At 41.9% G+C, this 17,377-nt stretch overlaps 1 protein-coding gene across 1 annotated transcript in view; it reads right to left on the bottom strand.

Moving 5' to 3' along the window:
* The window catches only part of dscaml1 (Down syndrome cell adhesion molecule like 1), a 113,821-nt gene extending 108,207 nt beyond the window's left edge, over window positions 1-5,614 (bottom strand). Inside the window, exon 1 of the mRNA XM_026191298.2 lies at window positions 5,388-5,614. Within this exon, the coding sequence (XP_026047083.1) occupies window positions 5,388-5,430 (43 nt within the window). The 5' untranslated portion in view covers window positions 5,431-5,614. The remainder of the gene's footprint in view (window positions 1-5,387) is intronic.
* Between the last annotated feature and the right edge of the window lie 11,763 nt (window positions 5,615-17,377).

Genomic DNA, 17,377 nt, shown 5'->3' on the forward strand with positions numbered 1-17,377 from the left:
AGGATATCTGACAGGTGAGATGTTCAAATTGGACAGGAATTACAGGAATTAATGTGATCTAAACAAATAGCAGTTAGCTGCATTATACTGCACGATCCATGACATACTATATACTAACTTCCAATTCAAAGCTTCAATGAAATGTCAGTGAAATGCAGACAACTACTGGAAAACTAAAGAAGAATATCTTTCTATCAAATATTATAACAAACTGTTAATAATTTGTGTAAAGTGACATATAAAAACATGGGGTGCAACAATCTTGCTTTTCCTCTTTATTTGAGTAACATCTAACCTCAGATGTTATCTGAGTCCTTTCACTGCCCCAGGCTCTCTTTTTCTTTTTCCCAAGCAGAGGAATAAGGAGCCAGGAAGCAGCACTCATTCATTCATGAACAGTATTTTGATTTTCTTCTTCAAGCCTCGATGCACTGATTACAATGAAGAAGGTCAAAGTGATTTTGGGTGAAAAATCTTTCCTGCTGGATGAACCCTTCAATATTTTCCTCATTTGTTCTCTCCTTTTGCCCCCTTTTTAAATTCTTACTTTTCTTTTTGTCCATGTATCTCTTTTGATGGTTCTTTTTTACTCCAGTCCATCTCAGCAATAGACTTAAATACATTTTGCACATTCCTTCCATGCTTTTGCAGTTGATATAAAACTGGTGTATGAATATGTATGCTGGAGAAGCCAGAATATTGCCTATGGTGAACCGCTATGCATAATGCAGCCTTTTCTGTCTCGTCTACATTTATTCAGACACACACATTCATACCATCACGTGCACAGAGAAACAGGGCTATAAATTCCTCCTTCTCCCTCCCTCTTTAACTCTTTCTCCCCATAAAACAGACACACGCAGAGTCACATAAATACATTCTTAATTGCAAGTAGATTTTCAATATTGCGATCCATGCAGCACTACAGATAACGGCCCACAAAACCCATTCAGGTCAAATAATAGCCAAAGCAAGTCTTTGCAGTGATAATGCATGCAAAAAGCAAAACATAAAAGACACGATCGTGTTTGATGGAGAGGAGGGTCTCGTTTAGATTAAGATATCTCTCGTTTAGATTATTGCTGCATGGCAATGTGTCAGTATAGTTTTGTGTGCAGTCAGAAAATTAACAGTGTCTCATATAGTTTCATTAAACATTGCAGTTAATAAAAGAAAGAAAAATTCTGGATTGAATATAGGTGGTGTGTGTGTGTGTGTGTGTGTGTGTGTGTGTGTGTGTGTGTGTGTGTGTGCGCGCGCGCGCGCGCACGCGCGCGCGCTGAGGTGCAGGGTGGGGGTGGGGGGTTAAAGGCCCTGCATACAACTTATGCAGTGTCAGTGAAATATTAGGCAGCCATTTCGGTGTTTGAAAATTCACATCTCACACTTCAAAAAGATGATTTCCGCTGTTGAAGCGAGTGTCAGAGTTGTGGTGATGTGTTTTTTTCTCCTCTCCCTCAGACACAGGACCATAAGTTGTCAGTAAGCAGAACACAAGAGAGAGGCGGAGTGAAAGAGAGTTGATTGTTACTATGGACTGTGGTAGTTTCACTGCTATTTTGGGGTTGGGGCTTACTTATGTCCTAAGACATGAGACATGGCTTTCTGTGGGAGAAACGGGCTACCAGACACGACTTTGAGCAACCTGTGTAAGCCGTCAAAGTCGATCTCTGTGTGACTTGTTTACTTAAAAAATACCCTCATCATCCTTAACAGAAAGCAAAGATCACCGAAATCATTTGGATTGGAGTCCAGACCCCAGGTAATGCTGAAACTATGACCTCGCACCAACTTGTCGACGAGGTTCATGTGTTTCAAAGTACACAAAATGGCACAATGTTCAGACTGAATATGAGGCCGAATGGCTCGTTCGGATGGACGTGAGCAGAGCGACATTTGACAGTGAACCAGCCAAATATGACACGCAGTCCTACAGCTTTAAACTGTTGAGCCGTGTGTCTCCGACAACACTTTAAAGTTGTGTAGGCAGAGCCGGGAAAATTAGACGCGGAGCTCTCAAGTGTGACTTGGAAGAATTTAAGTGATATTTGACATGTGCGTCGCAGATAGACTGGAAAGTGAATTCCAGCCATATAATTAAATCCAGTCGGGCCGGACTGCAATAACCTCTGATGTTGTGTTTAGAGGGGTTTAAAAAAAACAGAAGGGGTGCCAAAGGAGAAGGTCACCTTTGAATGTCCTTCATTACCACGATTCTGGAGTAATATATATATATATATGTGTGTGTGTGTGTGTGTGTGTGTGTGTGTGTGTGTGTGTGTGTGTGTGTGTGTGTGTGTGTGTGTGTGTGTGTGTGTGTGTGAAGAAATCAATCGATAAATTAAAACAGAATAAACAACTCCAGAGATGGCGTCTTACTTCTATCAGCCGCTAAGTTTTCCAGTCCAGAAACAATACATCCGAGTCCATCGTGCAGGTGTAGCCGAGAAGCCACCAGAGTCTGACTCATACCGCAATTACAGGGCTCCCCCTCCAAGCACTTCTCCAGTAGTCGGTGACTGTTTTGTTTCCAAATTTACACACAGCCCCGCGGTGTGCGCACATCAGCGGGTCAGGCCGCTCTCAAGAATATGAAGGTGTCCCAAAGGAAGGCGAGAACACTGACAGGTGATCCTCTAGCAGATACCCAGAGGAGATACCCAAACTACTCTCCATACTTAACTTGTGTCGAAACACTCTTTATATGTCGTACACCAAGTCAGAATGTAAAGACAGTAAAAGTGTGGCATCATTTAATATCACAGCGCTCAGACACAAAGCAGATAGGAACACACTGCATTCGAGTCTCAAGGTTAAGAAAGAGAAACACACACGTTTAAATAAAGTTCTGAAATAATATATAAGTCAACGTGTTTTGTAGCTATGTGGGAGGAACAGCATGATGCAGACGGTTAATTTTACGTGTGTGTTGCAGGAGGCCTGTCGACCAAAACTGGATAAAACCGGAAAGATGTTAATTGATGAAATAATTATAGCAAGAGCTTAGTCCGCGTCCATGTCGATCACTACATGGCGTTTTCCTTGAAAATTGTATAAATACTGATCGAAATTCCTCGAATTCAACTCTGTACCGTGTGCCCCATTTCTAACAGTTCTTTTTAAATGTATTAATTGCAATATGGCTTCCCTTTTCCAGTTTCCCGGGCCCTATTATGGCCTGTCAGGCCTGACAGAAGATTCCCCCACAGCCCTCAGCTGTGTTTGTCTCAATCTTATTTCCATAAAATGACAAGCAGCCTCCCAAATCATGACAAAGAAGAATGGCTGTACTCCCCCTCCCTCTTCTGCCTCTGTCCCCCCATCCATCCATCCATCCATCTATCTGTCTATCCCTGTTCTCTCCCCCTGCTCTCCGCACTCATGGGTGCAGGTGTGCTGGGGGGGGGGGGGGGGGGGGGGGCAAACCAACAGCCAAGAGTGACTGAATGAATGTTTAATTAATGAAAGAAAGAAACGATAAAGTTAAACATCTCGCAAAATATCATAACACATAGCGAATCCTCATAATCATGTTTATAAAAAATAAAAAAGACAAATTGTGTGTCATTCTAGGAGGCGCGGCCGAACCAGCAAAATACGCAGTACTAATGCATATGCATGTATGATAATAGACCTACCCTTTCCCTTATTTTATAAAAATCAAACATATATAAAACACTCAGCGACCCCATAAAACAACAAATCACTGTTGGATCGTGCAAAACGATGGGAACATGGCGTAGGAAAAACAACGGAAAAATTGAAGTTTGTTTTCCACCGCGTTATCTACATCTCTCCCATCTCAAGCACTCTTTCCGCTCCAGTGGCTGTTTGCAGCCCCCAACCCTTCCTCCCCTCCCCTCCACCATACACACAGGCACACACTCACATCTCGTTCAGTCACGGGACAGGGCGATGTACAGTCTGTATAATCGAAATAGACCCTGTAATCCAATTACATATAACAAAAACAGCACAGAAGCCCTCGCCGCAGCTGCAGCCTGAAAGAGGGCACTGCCAAGGCCAATCATGGCGACTGGCATGAGCATGAAACAGGCGCACTGCCCACAGTTATAAAGACATTTTTGCAACTTCTCTCTAATTTGTGAGATTAAAATGGTTTAGAATCACGTGTATTCGGTTACAGACCTGTGCGTAAAGGAACGAAAGAACATTTACTATAAACACTAAACACATTATTTCATTGTGTGGCTTTCATGAAGTGTTTGGAAATTAGTAGACAAACAACAGAAGATTTTTTTTAAAATTTAAAGGGAAAAATGAATCATTACTTCGTATCTGCAGTATTTAGAGCGAAGCCAATCAGTGAAATCTGGTGCCACAGAAAATGGTGGATGAATAATTAGACCAGGGGTGATAACAACCGAGCCTGCACACGCTGACACTCCTATATTTTGCCAAAGAAAATAAACGGTAAGATATGGCATCGTATTTTAATTATCCAACTGGGGCAAATTATCTGCAAATTAAAGGCCAGTGGTCAATACCCAGTTCACACGTCTATCATAAAACGTATTGACCCTTGTTGCCTCGCACCCGCATCCAATCAGCACACAACGATGTTTATGCAATAGTTCAGTGTTCATTCAAAAAGAAAAACTGAGAAAAAAGATTCTTTAACCTCTAGGGACCCGCTTCTTCCCCCCTCCCATGTCACCTAAGCTCCTTGTGTGCGCATTCTCGCGCACACAAACTCACACCCTATCATCTTATTTGTGCTTCGACGGGACAGCAAAAAAAAAGTCAGTAAATATATTAAACTCCTCTGCCTCCTTGGACTTTTGCGAGTAAACAGTCTACAACTGTGTCCAGCAGCAGCGCTCGAGGTCGCCCCTTTATCCGTGCGCGCGCCTGCAGATCCTTATCAGCCTCTCCTCCTATTCAACAGCCTCCATATTCACGACACCTCCACATATTCATCATGCAAAATGCAAATGCCGTTATCTTTCTCATCTCAACGAAAGGCAGTGTTCACTTCAGAGATCTTTGTGCTTTTTCTTTACTGTCATCCGACGGCAGGGCATGTTGATTTTATTCTCCGACTGAACCAAATTTTTTTTTATCATTTTAATAATATCATCAGATAATCACAGTGAGGACGTGCGATGAATCAGCCATCATGTTCTCTTCCAAAAATCATGGCTGCTCAGGAAAGCATCTTCGCCAAACATAAAAAAAAGTTACAATTCTTCCTCTAACGGCAATTTTGGAGTTTGAGTCATTCGTTTTAGACGTTAATTCGTTTAGTCCAGCACAATTCATCACCCGGACAACGTAACAAACATGCACAGACAACTTCAGCATTGCACTGGTAAGGGGGCAACATGCAGATGAGCAACACTTGAAGAGACACAATTCAAGCCTACCTTCTTGCAAAGAATACAGCAGAAGTAAAGTTACAAGCCACATGCCATTAAAAGCAGTTATATTTCACAGGAATTTTGTGCAGTCCCCAAGAAGAGTGCACGGCGCAGCGGTCGGCCAGGCGAGGCTCCGTGCTGGACTGGTTCTGCTGATGCTCCCCGGCGGTCTCTCCAGCCCTGGTCCCACACTCTCCAGCGCCGAGAAAGAGGCAGCGGAGAAAGTACCGCCTCTGTTCCCTGTATTCTCCTCCCCTCACCGGGACAGGCTGCCGTTGCCCCACCCCCGGTATCCTAATGATGCGCCGTGGTGGAGAGGTGAGCCATAAGTACTAAATGGGGACCAAACGAAAACCACTGGCACCGCTGTATTACGCGGACTGAATAGATTCTTTAATCCGGTGATGGGATGGAGCTCCAAGTGCAAATTTCAAAATTCCCCGACATACAAGTCATTCAAATTTGGTTTTCAGGCAAGGGACTTCAAATAGAAATGAAAATGCTCGTGATTTCCCATGCAAATCAGCCTAAGAATTTCCATGAATCGCTTTTTTTGTCGTTACACTGGTGCACTTAGAAAGTAAAAGTAAATTCTCCACAGGATCAGTTGTGGCATTGGGGAAACAGAAAACTCCATTGGCAAGCGCAAATTCCACACCCGGAGGAGGAAAAAGAGAACAGAGAAGCTGCAGCCTCCATATCCTACTAGAGGAAAGTGGGAATGATGTGCGCTGCGCACCTGCATGTAGCTACCAACAGTGGTGGCGCTGAAGTCACATTTGATACTGAACAGCAGACTGATATTATTCTACACCACACCTCACCACAGCGTTGATGGATATCTCATTAAAAAACAAATCTGTGTACATGCGCCTTTCTCTCACTGTAACACTCAGACACACTGAGGAGCTGCACTTGAAGTTGGTGTTACTGGTTTATGACAACAGGTGTTTCTGAAAGAGGGGTCCAATACTTTCATCTTAACTACAGCTATTAAGCTGGTGTATTTACCAAGTCATTTAAATGGCATGGTAGCAAAAAAAAGTTGTGAAAAAAGTTGTGACCGGGGAATGTTTACCACTGTGTTGCATCACCTCTTCTTTCAACAACAATCTCTAACTGAGGAGACCATCTGACGCAGTTATGAAAGTGAAATGTTTTCACATTCTTGCTTGATGTAGGGCTTCGGTTGCTCAACAGTTTGGGGCCTCTGTGGTATTTTCTTTTCATATTTTTAGCAGTTTTCAGCTGAACAGCTACAGTCAGAGCGGTTCAGCTGTCTGATTCTTTTATTAAGAAGCCAATTTGTTTAGCATTGTCTTAACCTGGATGGATGAATAGCATTTATATAACACTCTACATTCATGGCACCTTTACACATGAGATTATTATCTATACCATGTGTGTGTGTGTGTGTGTGTGTGTGTGTGTGTGTGTGTGTGTGTGTGTGATTTATTGTTACTTTTTCCCTGTAACACTGTAACAATAAAATAGCAGTTTAAAGATACACATGTATTTAAACTGTGGTATTCCAGAGGACCCAGAGAAAATCAACCAGCCACATGGAATCACAGAGGTGATGGTTTATATGTGTATTAAATACTGTTTGTTTAACTGAAGTAAAGTGAAATCTTTAACTCTGAGATCTTATCTCATTTCCTTTTGTATTTGACCAAACATAGACACTATAAAGACACCAACTTTTTGGCCATCAAAAAACTGCACAAAAGTAACTTTAAGTTATTGCAGTAATTAGTCTTAAGGTACAGATTATAACTGTAGAAATACAAAACTGTTTCACTGTCTCTATGTCTCTGACAGGCCTAAAATTCTTGTCCATTTAGTACTGGTTTTTGGCCTTGCTGCTTGCATTCAGTGACTTCTCTGGATTATCTGAATATTTTTATGATAAGTAATGGAAATGATGAAGTGCCAGCATTCATTCCCATTTTATATTAACATGTGTTGTTCTTAAATTGTTCAACTATTTACCCAGGCAGTGATTCACAGAGCATTGTGCCCCTCACCATCTGTATTTGTGAAAGACTCTGGATTTAACCTCACTATTCATGAGACATCGATACCTTCAAATTCAAAAACTGTTTTTTAGAAAAAGGAAAGTTCTTAGTTTCAACATTTGATGTCACCTCTTTCCAATTTTCAGTTGAACACGGGGTTTAAATGATTTGTAAATGATTAACTTCTACTTTTAATTAACATTTTAGCTACACTTTTTGTAAAACAGGGTTGTATTCTGTCATATTAAAATCACAAGTAAAACAGAATTGTTATACATATGCCATAACCAAGTTGAGCAACTGTGTCTCAGGAGGTTGCACTGGTCGTGGGAAGGTGGCTGGTTCAATCCATGGCTCCTCCACACTGCGTGTTAAAGTACGTGTCATTGGGAAAGACACTGAACACAACCACTGCCCCTCAATCTTTTGCTCCAAAGAAAGCTAAAAAATGTTATATAAATGCAGCCCATTTCAAAAATACGATTACCATTGTTCAGCACACTATGACTTCACACTACTTTCACCAGCAGATATGAAAAAGGATAAAGCAGTGTAAGACATTTTGCAGTTACAAAATCATGTTTTGCATAAATTTACACTGAAGCTCAGCACAACCTAAACATACAGCGTCAGAAATTTGGTTGTCCAACTAAATGGATCCTCTGCTGATGTAGTGTCACATGCACTGACTGATTTACTGATAGGTGTTATTCATGTTTTGAACCACATTCTTTAGTTGATATTCTTAAAAAAAATGTTCGAAATAATTTTAGGCCATTATGTATTTAATACTTAAAAAATTCTACCAATATGCATTCTCATACAAGATTTACTTCATCACCTGACTAGTCAGCACAAGCTTGGCTTACTGTTGTTTACCCATTTCAGACCAACCACAGAGGCCCCACTTGAGTCCACTCAGTTGTCCTACTCATCTAACATCAATCACCTTCTACTTGACGTGAAGAACTCCCTTCTAACCTCTGCCATCACTCTTTCTGTGTCTCTCGGTGGTGCAATGTGATGTTCTGAGTGTCTTAACCAAAAGCAGTGCTACTTGTGGAAGCTGAGGAAAGCTGTGGCCTCTCTCCCTCCCACTGAAGAGCCGCTGTAGTGTGGCAGGCAAGGAAGCACACTGTGCCTCCACTCTCTGTTATGTAACAGGTGGAAACACACACCCACGCAACCTGTCTCTCTCTCACACACAGACCCACAAATATGAACACACAAACACCACACAACAAGAAGGAATTTTTGTTGAGAGTGCACAGTGGCACTTTTATTTCATATTCTGTGTATCCCGATATGTCCTTATGTGAGTACATTTTCAGCTTTATGCATTTCGCTAGTTGAACATTTACAGCCTAGAGTGCACTGTGAGTGAGATGGGCTCGCTTGTTGAGAAATCCGACAGCCCTCAGAAAACATGATCTGCCTCTGGATCATGTATTCTGAGCCTCAATACTCCTGCTGTCCTAAACCAGCACCTAACACATTAACACTTCAACTAAGCTTTTTGCACACACGTCTCACCCATCTGCCCTATCCTAACATTTCAAGTCTCCGCCAGGACTTCAAAAGGCAGTGTGGCAAGCTAGTTAAGGGGCTGATGTGAGCTGGCCTGACAACACCAAGCAGGTTATACTGTATGTCAGCCAGTGATCATCATGGAGACTGACAGGCTGAGGCGGGCCAGCCAGGCCAGAGAAAAAGCAAGCAGCTCCCTGACAGCTCTAGTGGCTGTCACTGTGGACAGGATCCAGGACAGGCTGCCACCACACCGCTAAAAACCACAGCAGAATGTGACTCATCTCCATCACTCCTCCATCGCTGCCCGGAGATAGGGAAGAAAATGGGAAGCAAGTGTATTAAGAGAAAGAGAAGAAGAGAGTTTGGGCGAGGAGGGTGGAAGAGAAACAGAGAAGGCTGAGGGAGGGGCAAGGTGCAGACAGAGAGTGAGGCAGATGAGTTAATGTCGATGTTAATGTTAATGTTCAGACAATCACAGCTCCCCTCAGGCCCTGACTACATGCTAGGATCATATTAGCGTTAATGTATCCAGTATTAATGCACAGCCCCTCAGCCCAATGAAACCTTAGAAAGGCTAGAATTAAGAAGGGAAAGGGGTACATGGTATTGCTGCTTAAGCCTGATGCAAGGTCACAGGGATCAAAATGAGCAGAACTGCAGGAAAACAAATGATGGGGTTAAATTATGTTTTGAGGATCAGGGAAAAGCTGCATTTGGTCATTTGTTGATGGGTCAGTTGAAGGAGTTATCCTTTAGAAGAGTGAAAATAGAATCTAAAAATACCAAAACTACAGTTTACATTAAGAGGCAGTTCAGAATATGGTCAAAGTTAACGGGCGTGCTAAAGCAGGATAACTGGATCTGCATGCATTTTTTGTGTGAACAAGCCTCTGCATTAGGCTAATATGAATCACACACCACCATGCTGCAGTACATTAATAGGAAGCTGCCAACCAATGGAGTGTATTTGCCTTAAACCGAGCATGCGTGATTGTTGTAGCAGATGCGTTAAAGTGTATCAGCACATCAGAGGATGTGTGCGTACGTGACCATGTGTCTGCATGACGGGAAAGCACAGGACATAGAATTCTGGCTGCCATCCTACCGTACCGCGCTTGCATTGCTAAGTGTTTGCATGAGTGTGAATGTGCGTGCACGTGTGTGTGTTTTTGCATGCGAGCACATGCGCATGCACAAAATACACCAAGGGGTGCTAATTTATTCAAATGAGCTGGGGAGGATAACGAGACGATAGGGTGCAGGGCGGAGGACGTGTATGTGCTATAAGGGGGGACAACTTCTTTGGCTGGTAGTTCATCTCTTCAGCCCCCACCCCTCATCCACACACTTGTTTTTTTAGGTTTGCAAATGAGACTATTTGCACGGCTGAGACAAGGGAAGGCAAGAAAGATGGTGGGGAAAAAAGGGAGAGACAAATATCGGAGACGTGGAACGTTGCGATTCTGAAGCAGACGGAACGCCTTCAGACAGACACATACTGTGCCAGGGCGATACCACCACTTTCAAGATGGCTGCCGCTGGAGCTGTCCTCTGTGGGAGCAACCCAGAGACCGACTACTCTTGCTCCATAGCGAGTGACATACAAACACATTTACTAGCTTTGCGTTCCGGAAGCTTAAAAAGAAGGAAATTTGCATAGCTCGGTAAAGGATTAACATCATCATTTGAAAGTGAATACATTAAAGACTTCAGAAAGTCAGCTTTAACAGAGATATTGATCAGAGATATCTAGCGACACCCAGTGGTCACAATTAAAGGTGTTATCATTAGAAGATCATATACTGCTCTATTTCCTGTATAGGCTGCTACCAGCAAACAGTATAGGACCAAACTAGTAAGTGACTCAACCTCAAAATGTTGGTCCACAGATCAATAACATGTGGCTCAGTGATCCATGCTTTTGTTTATGCTTACTGTACAAAAATGTAGTTATTCAAACAGTTTAAAAAGTAGTTACTCTAATTTAAATTGGCAAACTTTAAAGTAGCAAAATTTTAATTATGGCAAACATTAAAGACACTAGTATTCACATACTGCTTTTATAGTTTTACTGACAATTTAAAGCTTGTAAACTACAAGCCACATTTCTCCATTCGCATACATATTCATATGGTAGTTTAATAATTTCAGATACTTTATTTTTCCAAACCACTCAATGTTGAATGCAGCATATTTCCCAAGGACACTTCCGACATGCAGACCAGAGGAACTGGAAATCGAACTACTGACTGATTAGTGGATGACATGCTCTATCTCCTACCCAAAATGTTAAAGTCAAAAATCATATGTTCTAAATTTTCTTCAAAGTGGTCATGCGGTGGATGTTTTTAAATTGACTATTAAATTGCAACAAAGTCACAAACAGAAAACCTTGAAATAGATGGTACAAGTCCATGACTGGTATATAATGATGATTTTGCTTGGCTAATGAAAACCTTGAGGTTGTAGAGTAAATACATAATACATAGAGTGCAGCTGTTAGGCTATCAGGAAACTGGTGAAACTGGTTAACCTAAAAAAAAATAAAAAAAACAACCCAACATACTCTAAAACTGTAAATATGAATTTTCACTTAAACATTTGCTGTTTTGGTTTGTTACTTCAGATCATGTCAGCAATAAACTGATGCATAGCACAGAGAGAAAATGAGTGGCAGAGAGACAGTGAAAGAAGACAGAGACAGAAAAATAGATATGGCAAGTGTGCATGTGAGAGCGGGTGTTGGTAAATGTAATGAAGTTTACCTAATACAACATTTACCTGTAAGAAACATATTTGTTGGTATGGTGACTATGTGAGCTTAAGACATGTGCTCACTGCGGCCAACTGGGAAAGAACCATTGAGAGTACTGAGAATATTCTGATAATATTCTGCTTCACTTATTTTCATTCAGATATCAGTGGCAGAACACAGTACTATTTCAAACAGGCTGTTGGGAGACCTGAAAACAGCTGGAAGTGTTGAAGTCTTTAAATGTCAACATAAGCGTTGGTCTAGCTTTTGCATCCTAACTCCAAAAAACTTGAGACACTGTAAAATATAAATAAAAACATAAGATTTGCAAATCTCGTAAACCTGCATTTTATCGACAACAGAACATTGAAAACATACCAACCGAGACAATATGCAATATTGTGAATTAAACGGGAGTTATCCTGTTGGGACACTATCTCATTTTAGATAGAGTCCCAACTGTTTTGGAGCTGGGGTTGTACTTTTTCTTTACTTTTTCTGTTGCGTTTGTTTTTTTTCCTGTCTTCAGCATGTCACTCATGATTTAAGCTGTTTAATTTTGAGTAGATACTTCCTGCAAATTAAGTACCTTGCTCGTGCCAGCTTGAGTCTGCTTTTGCTTTCGGAACTACCTTAATTCTGCATGGTATAAATTCAACAAGGTGCTGGAAATGTTCAACAGAGATGATCACACAGTTGCTTCAGATTTGTTGGCTACACTTCCATGATGTGAATCTCTTGATTCACTGTATCCCAAAGGTGCTCACTTGGACTGAGATCAGATAGCTGTGGAGGCCATTTGAATACAGCAAAGTCATTGTCATGTCTATATAGAGGCCTGGGAGCTTGAGGGTCCTGCACAGTATCTTAGCTGTTCCTAGGACTGCGCTCTTCTGGACAGAGATCAATGTTGTTCCTGGGATCTGCTGGAGCCACTCGCCTAGCTTGGGAGTCACTGCACTGAGTGCTCCAATTACCACTGGGACCACTGTTACCTTCACCCTCCACATCTTCTTGAGCTCTTCTCTGAGCCCTTGGTACTGTGCTTATACTAATACGAACTTATACGAGCTGTGGGTAGTGACCAAAAGAACGAGATCGGGGATACAAGCAGTGGAAATTCGCTTCCTCCGTAGGTTGGCTGGCCTCTCCCTTAGAGATAGGGTGAGAAGTTCAGCCATCCAGGAGGGGCTCAGAGTAGAGCCGCTGCTCCTCCACGTCGAAAGGAGCCAGCTGAGGTGGTTCGGGCATCTGACATGGATGCCTCCTGGGCGCCTCCTGGGTGAGGTGTTCTGGGCATGTCCCACTGGAAGGAGGCCCCGGGGCAGAACCAGGACATGCTGGAGAGATTATATCTCTCAGCTGGCCTGGGAACGCCTTGGTGTTCCCCCGGATAAGCTAGAGGAGGTGGCTGGGGAGAGGGAGGTCTGGGCTTCTCTGCTTAGGCTGCTGCCCCCGCGACCCGGCCCCGAATAAAGTGGAAGAAGACGGATAGATAGATAGATAGATAGATAGATAGATAGATAGATAGATAGATAGATAGATAGATAGATAGATAGATAGATAGATAGATAGATAGATAGATGTGTATGTGTGTGTGTGTGTGTGTGTGTGTGTGTGTGTATACATATATAAGACAAGACATAGAAGCAAACAACAATTAAAAGCTGGGGAGCAAAATGGGCCTTCAGATGGGTTTTAATAATGTTGGGTGTTGGAGAGATCCTAATTTGACCTCACAGGAAAACTGTTCCAAGGTTTCGGCACAGCAACTGCAAAGGCCCAGTCTCCTAGTCTGCTTCTAGGAACAATTAGAAGCAACTGATCAGCTGACCCCCGATTTTGTTTGGAGTATGTTTAGTTAAAAGTTCGGAGAGGCAAAATCTTAAAACCAATTCTATAATGTACTGGCAGTTTAAACGAGCCAAAACTGATGAAATATAGTCACGTTTACGTGTACCTGTCAAGATTTGGGCTGCCGCAATTTGAACAAGTTGGAGACAAGAGAGCAGAGCCTGGCTGATACCAAAATAATGGGCCTTCAGCTGGAAGAATGTGTCTTTAAAATGAGAATTTATTTGTTTCTCAAATGTAAAACTGCCAACAAAGATCATCCCCAAACTTTTCGCAAAGAGAGTTGTGGAGTTTTCCAAAGGGCTAAGGTAACCCTTAAGACAAGAACGAGGGTCAGGAGGTCCAAATAGTACAACCTCTGTTTTTTGATCATTCGCATTTAAAAAAAATTAATGCCAGCCATGATTTTATGTCAGCAAAGCAGTCCAGCAAAACTATTTAAGAGGCTGTAGAATACTTTTTAAGAGGAAAGTAAATTTGTCAATCAGCATAACAGTGAAATGAGATTCCATATTTCATGTTCAACAAACCAATTTAAGTTGGTTTCACCTTTATGACATAGGTGTGTTATTTTGCTGACAGTAGTCATCAGAAGACTGGTGCACTGTAATCATGAAGGGAGGCGCATGATCAGCAAAAGCACTCAGCTAGGCTGTGGCGTTTAATTCATGCTCAACGGTACTAAGGTGCTCAAAGTGTGGCAAGAAAATATCCTTTACACCAGAGATCTCAACCTCCTGGCCCACGCACTTACTTTGTTCAATTAAGTAAGTGCAGTTTTTGATGCGATCGGGGCAGATAACGTGAAGCAGGACAAGAAGAAGAAAAGGTAGTACTAGCAGAACTAAAAGAAGCAGAAGTGGATGAAGGACACGGACAATTTCAAGAAAGATGCATACTGCAGTATTTTTTGTTGAATTTTATGGAAATGTGATCTGCCTTATATGCAAGCAGAAAATTGCTGTGTTGAAGGAATATAATCTCAAGTGTCATTACGCAACTAAACGCAAAGAGCGTAATGAGAATAACAAGGGAGAAGACAGAAAACAATAGCAGCTACAAAGACGACTGCTATCCCTGCAAGAACTTTTCCACAATTCAGTAAGGACGTTATGCGGTTAATCGCCAAAGCAGGAAAGTGATTCACCAAAGGGCAGTTTCTGAAGGCCTGCATGTCACAAGCTGCTGATATTACATGTCCTGAAAAGAACAGCTTGTTCAACAACATCGCTCAGTTGGCAAATACTGTGGCAACGTGAATGCATTATCAAGTAACATATCAAGTAACAGTGGAGTTACTGTCAGTCAGCTCAAAGCATTCCTGCCCATTCTCCTGAGAAAATCTGAGTAGATCAGCAGTTTCTAAAATACTCAGAAACCAACAAGGATCAACAATCACTTTTTATTTCCTTCTGATGCTCAGATTGGACTTTATTAGATTCAAGATTCTTTATTTACCTATTCTTTATTAGGTCTTCTTAATCATGTCTACATGTCTACAGAGTTACTGCCATGTGATCGACTGATTTGCTATTTGGGCTAATGAGCAGTTGAACAGGTGTACCTAATGAAGTGGATAGAAGAGAGTAGGAACACTGCACCAACTAGAAGAAAAGAAGTTGCAGCTTTAGTTGAAAACAGCCAGTCTATGTGAGATCATAGGGTAGCTTGGTGCTAGGCGTTTATCGAGAATAGTTCAGGTTACTTTGTCAACACTTTCCCTTAAACTGTTTTGTCAAACTGTTCCACCCTGTCTCAGCAGTCACCCCGGAGTGCTGTCTCAGCAGTTACCAGCAGTTACTCTAAACGCTTATGTGAACAGTATCTGATCAGCGTCAAACACCTGTCCGGCATAATATGCATCTGTATGTGTGTTGTTCTCCAAACCTCTTCTTGGTGCAGCGATGTTATCAGTTCTAGTGAAGTGTGAGATAAATGGCTGCTCATGCTTACCTCAACCGAAGCCCTTATGGAGAGCAGCTGAACCAAGGCCCGGGGGATCCAACTGTTAAAACTGCCTTCCTCACCGCTTAGCAGTAAGGGCGGTAATTTTTACAGCTCGGTATTTTTCAGCAATTTCTGGGGCCTGAATGGGAAAAGAAAGGGAAAAGGGAAAGAGAGAGAAAAAAGAGCGCAGGGGGTCCTTGAGACTCAGCTGGTTGACAGCTCCTGTCTCTCTCTGTAACGACTTATTTATTCAGGGATAATTAATCAGGCGCAGTTTTATGGCGGTATGATTAATGCGCTTTGTCATTTGTGCTGCAGCGATGAAAATACAGTACCTACGATGCCGCTGCTCGAGTCTAACTGGCTCAGATGAAACGGCAAACAGGGGAAGTCCTGTTTGCCTCCCAGCAAGGAGCCGTGAAAGCAGGCCTAACTTTTGATGTGTGCATTCTCTTTCTGTAACAAAACAAAAAAGGAAAAACAACCACGTCAGGGAAATTTTTTTATATACTGCACTATTTAAATGCAACCTCGGGGCCTCTATTTATGCTTTGACGTTGACGCTGATGTAATCTGCAGAATTAACGTTCCTCGAAATTTACAGTTCGCGGTGTTGTGTTTTAGTGTAGTGCATTTTTCCCACACTTTGAATTTCTTCTCTTTAGTCAGCAGCTCCCTCCTCACGGCCCCGTCGTGCGACTCCTTAATCGCCATGCTGATCCGAGGGCGCCACCTTGTGGTTGTTTTTGTTACAAGAAGTACATGTGAAGTTCACATGAATTACAAGTGGAAACCTGAACTATTGACCTCTGTCGAAAGAGGGATTTTAGCGGCTCTCTTACGGGACTTTTTGATTGCTCAGTTTTTGGATGCCGCCCACTTAAAAGGAAGAGTAACTGCAAATCAACACAAATTAGTTTCAAGTGAGAGATTTCCCGTAAACCTATGAATCACAAGCAATTACTAAAACAAAAGACATTTCGAATGACGCTCTTCTATCTCTCCACCTGAGGTCCTTGTGGAAGGGTCAGAGCTGTTTTTTCGCTGTTTATTTGTGTATGTTTCATCAACTGTCAGGAGGTTTATGCAAAAAAAGAAAAAAAAACTTGTGAAACTTGTTGGGCGGGTACCTCATAGGCAAAGGGAGGATTTATTACAGGTTGGTGTGAGTCTAGATCATTTCCTGTGGACTCTTTAAGGCTAGAAAGGTGCCGTACAAACACTGTCCACTTACCATTACCATGTATCAAAGTGTAAACTTCATACAATACTGCATACAGCCTTTTATATTATGATGGGGAGCTTGTAATGCAAACCACTTCCAGGTAGGCTACTGAAAAGACGCTGTGCCTGGGTTGGGCGTTTCCTTTCCGAGCAGACTTGTTTTTGTTCTTCAAGGTGTCAAATGTCAGGTGATTCTTTTAACTGGAAGGCTATCATCCTCTGGATACAATTTACTTGTTTTTATTCAGTAACTGCCTTTGTTGTTCACTTTAATATGAACACTTTAATACTGTCAGATTATACATTTTGCTGTTATGTTATTTTTTTAATTGTATAATTAGTTACTTTTATATCTTCTTCTTCTTATATCAAACACAAACAAAGCGTGGTGGAATACACTTTATTTTTACAAAAGCCTTACATTTTTACACACATAACAGCTCACGGCAATGCCATGTATCGCAGGACATTGCCACAATGGTTCTTCTCGGATTAGTAATCTTCCTCATCACCACGTCTTGGCTGTTGACAAGAAAACAAATGAGGTCATTTTTCATGTAGGGGTTGCATCCATTAATGCCTTTTTCATATCATGTTAACATTAGCTTTATGAAGATTTGCACTATGCAGAAGTTAAAACAGAGTACTGTTTCATCATATAACGAGTT

This window comes from Astatotilapia calliptera, chromosome 14, assembly GCF_964374335.1.
Source record: "Astatotilapia calliptera chromosome 14, fAstCal68.1, whole genome shotgun sequence".
NCBI lineage: Eukaryota > Metazoa > Chordata > Actinopteri > Cichliformes > Cichlidae > Astatotilapia > Astatotilapia calliptera.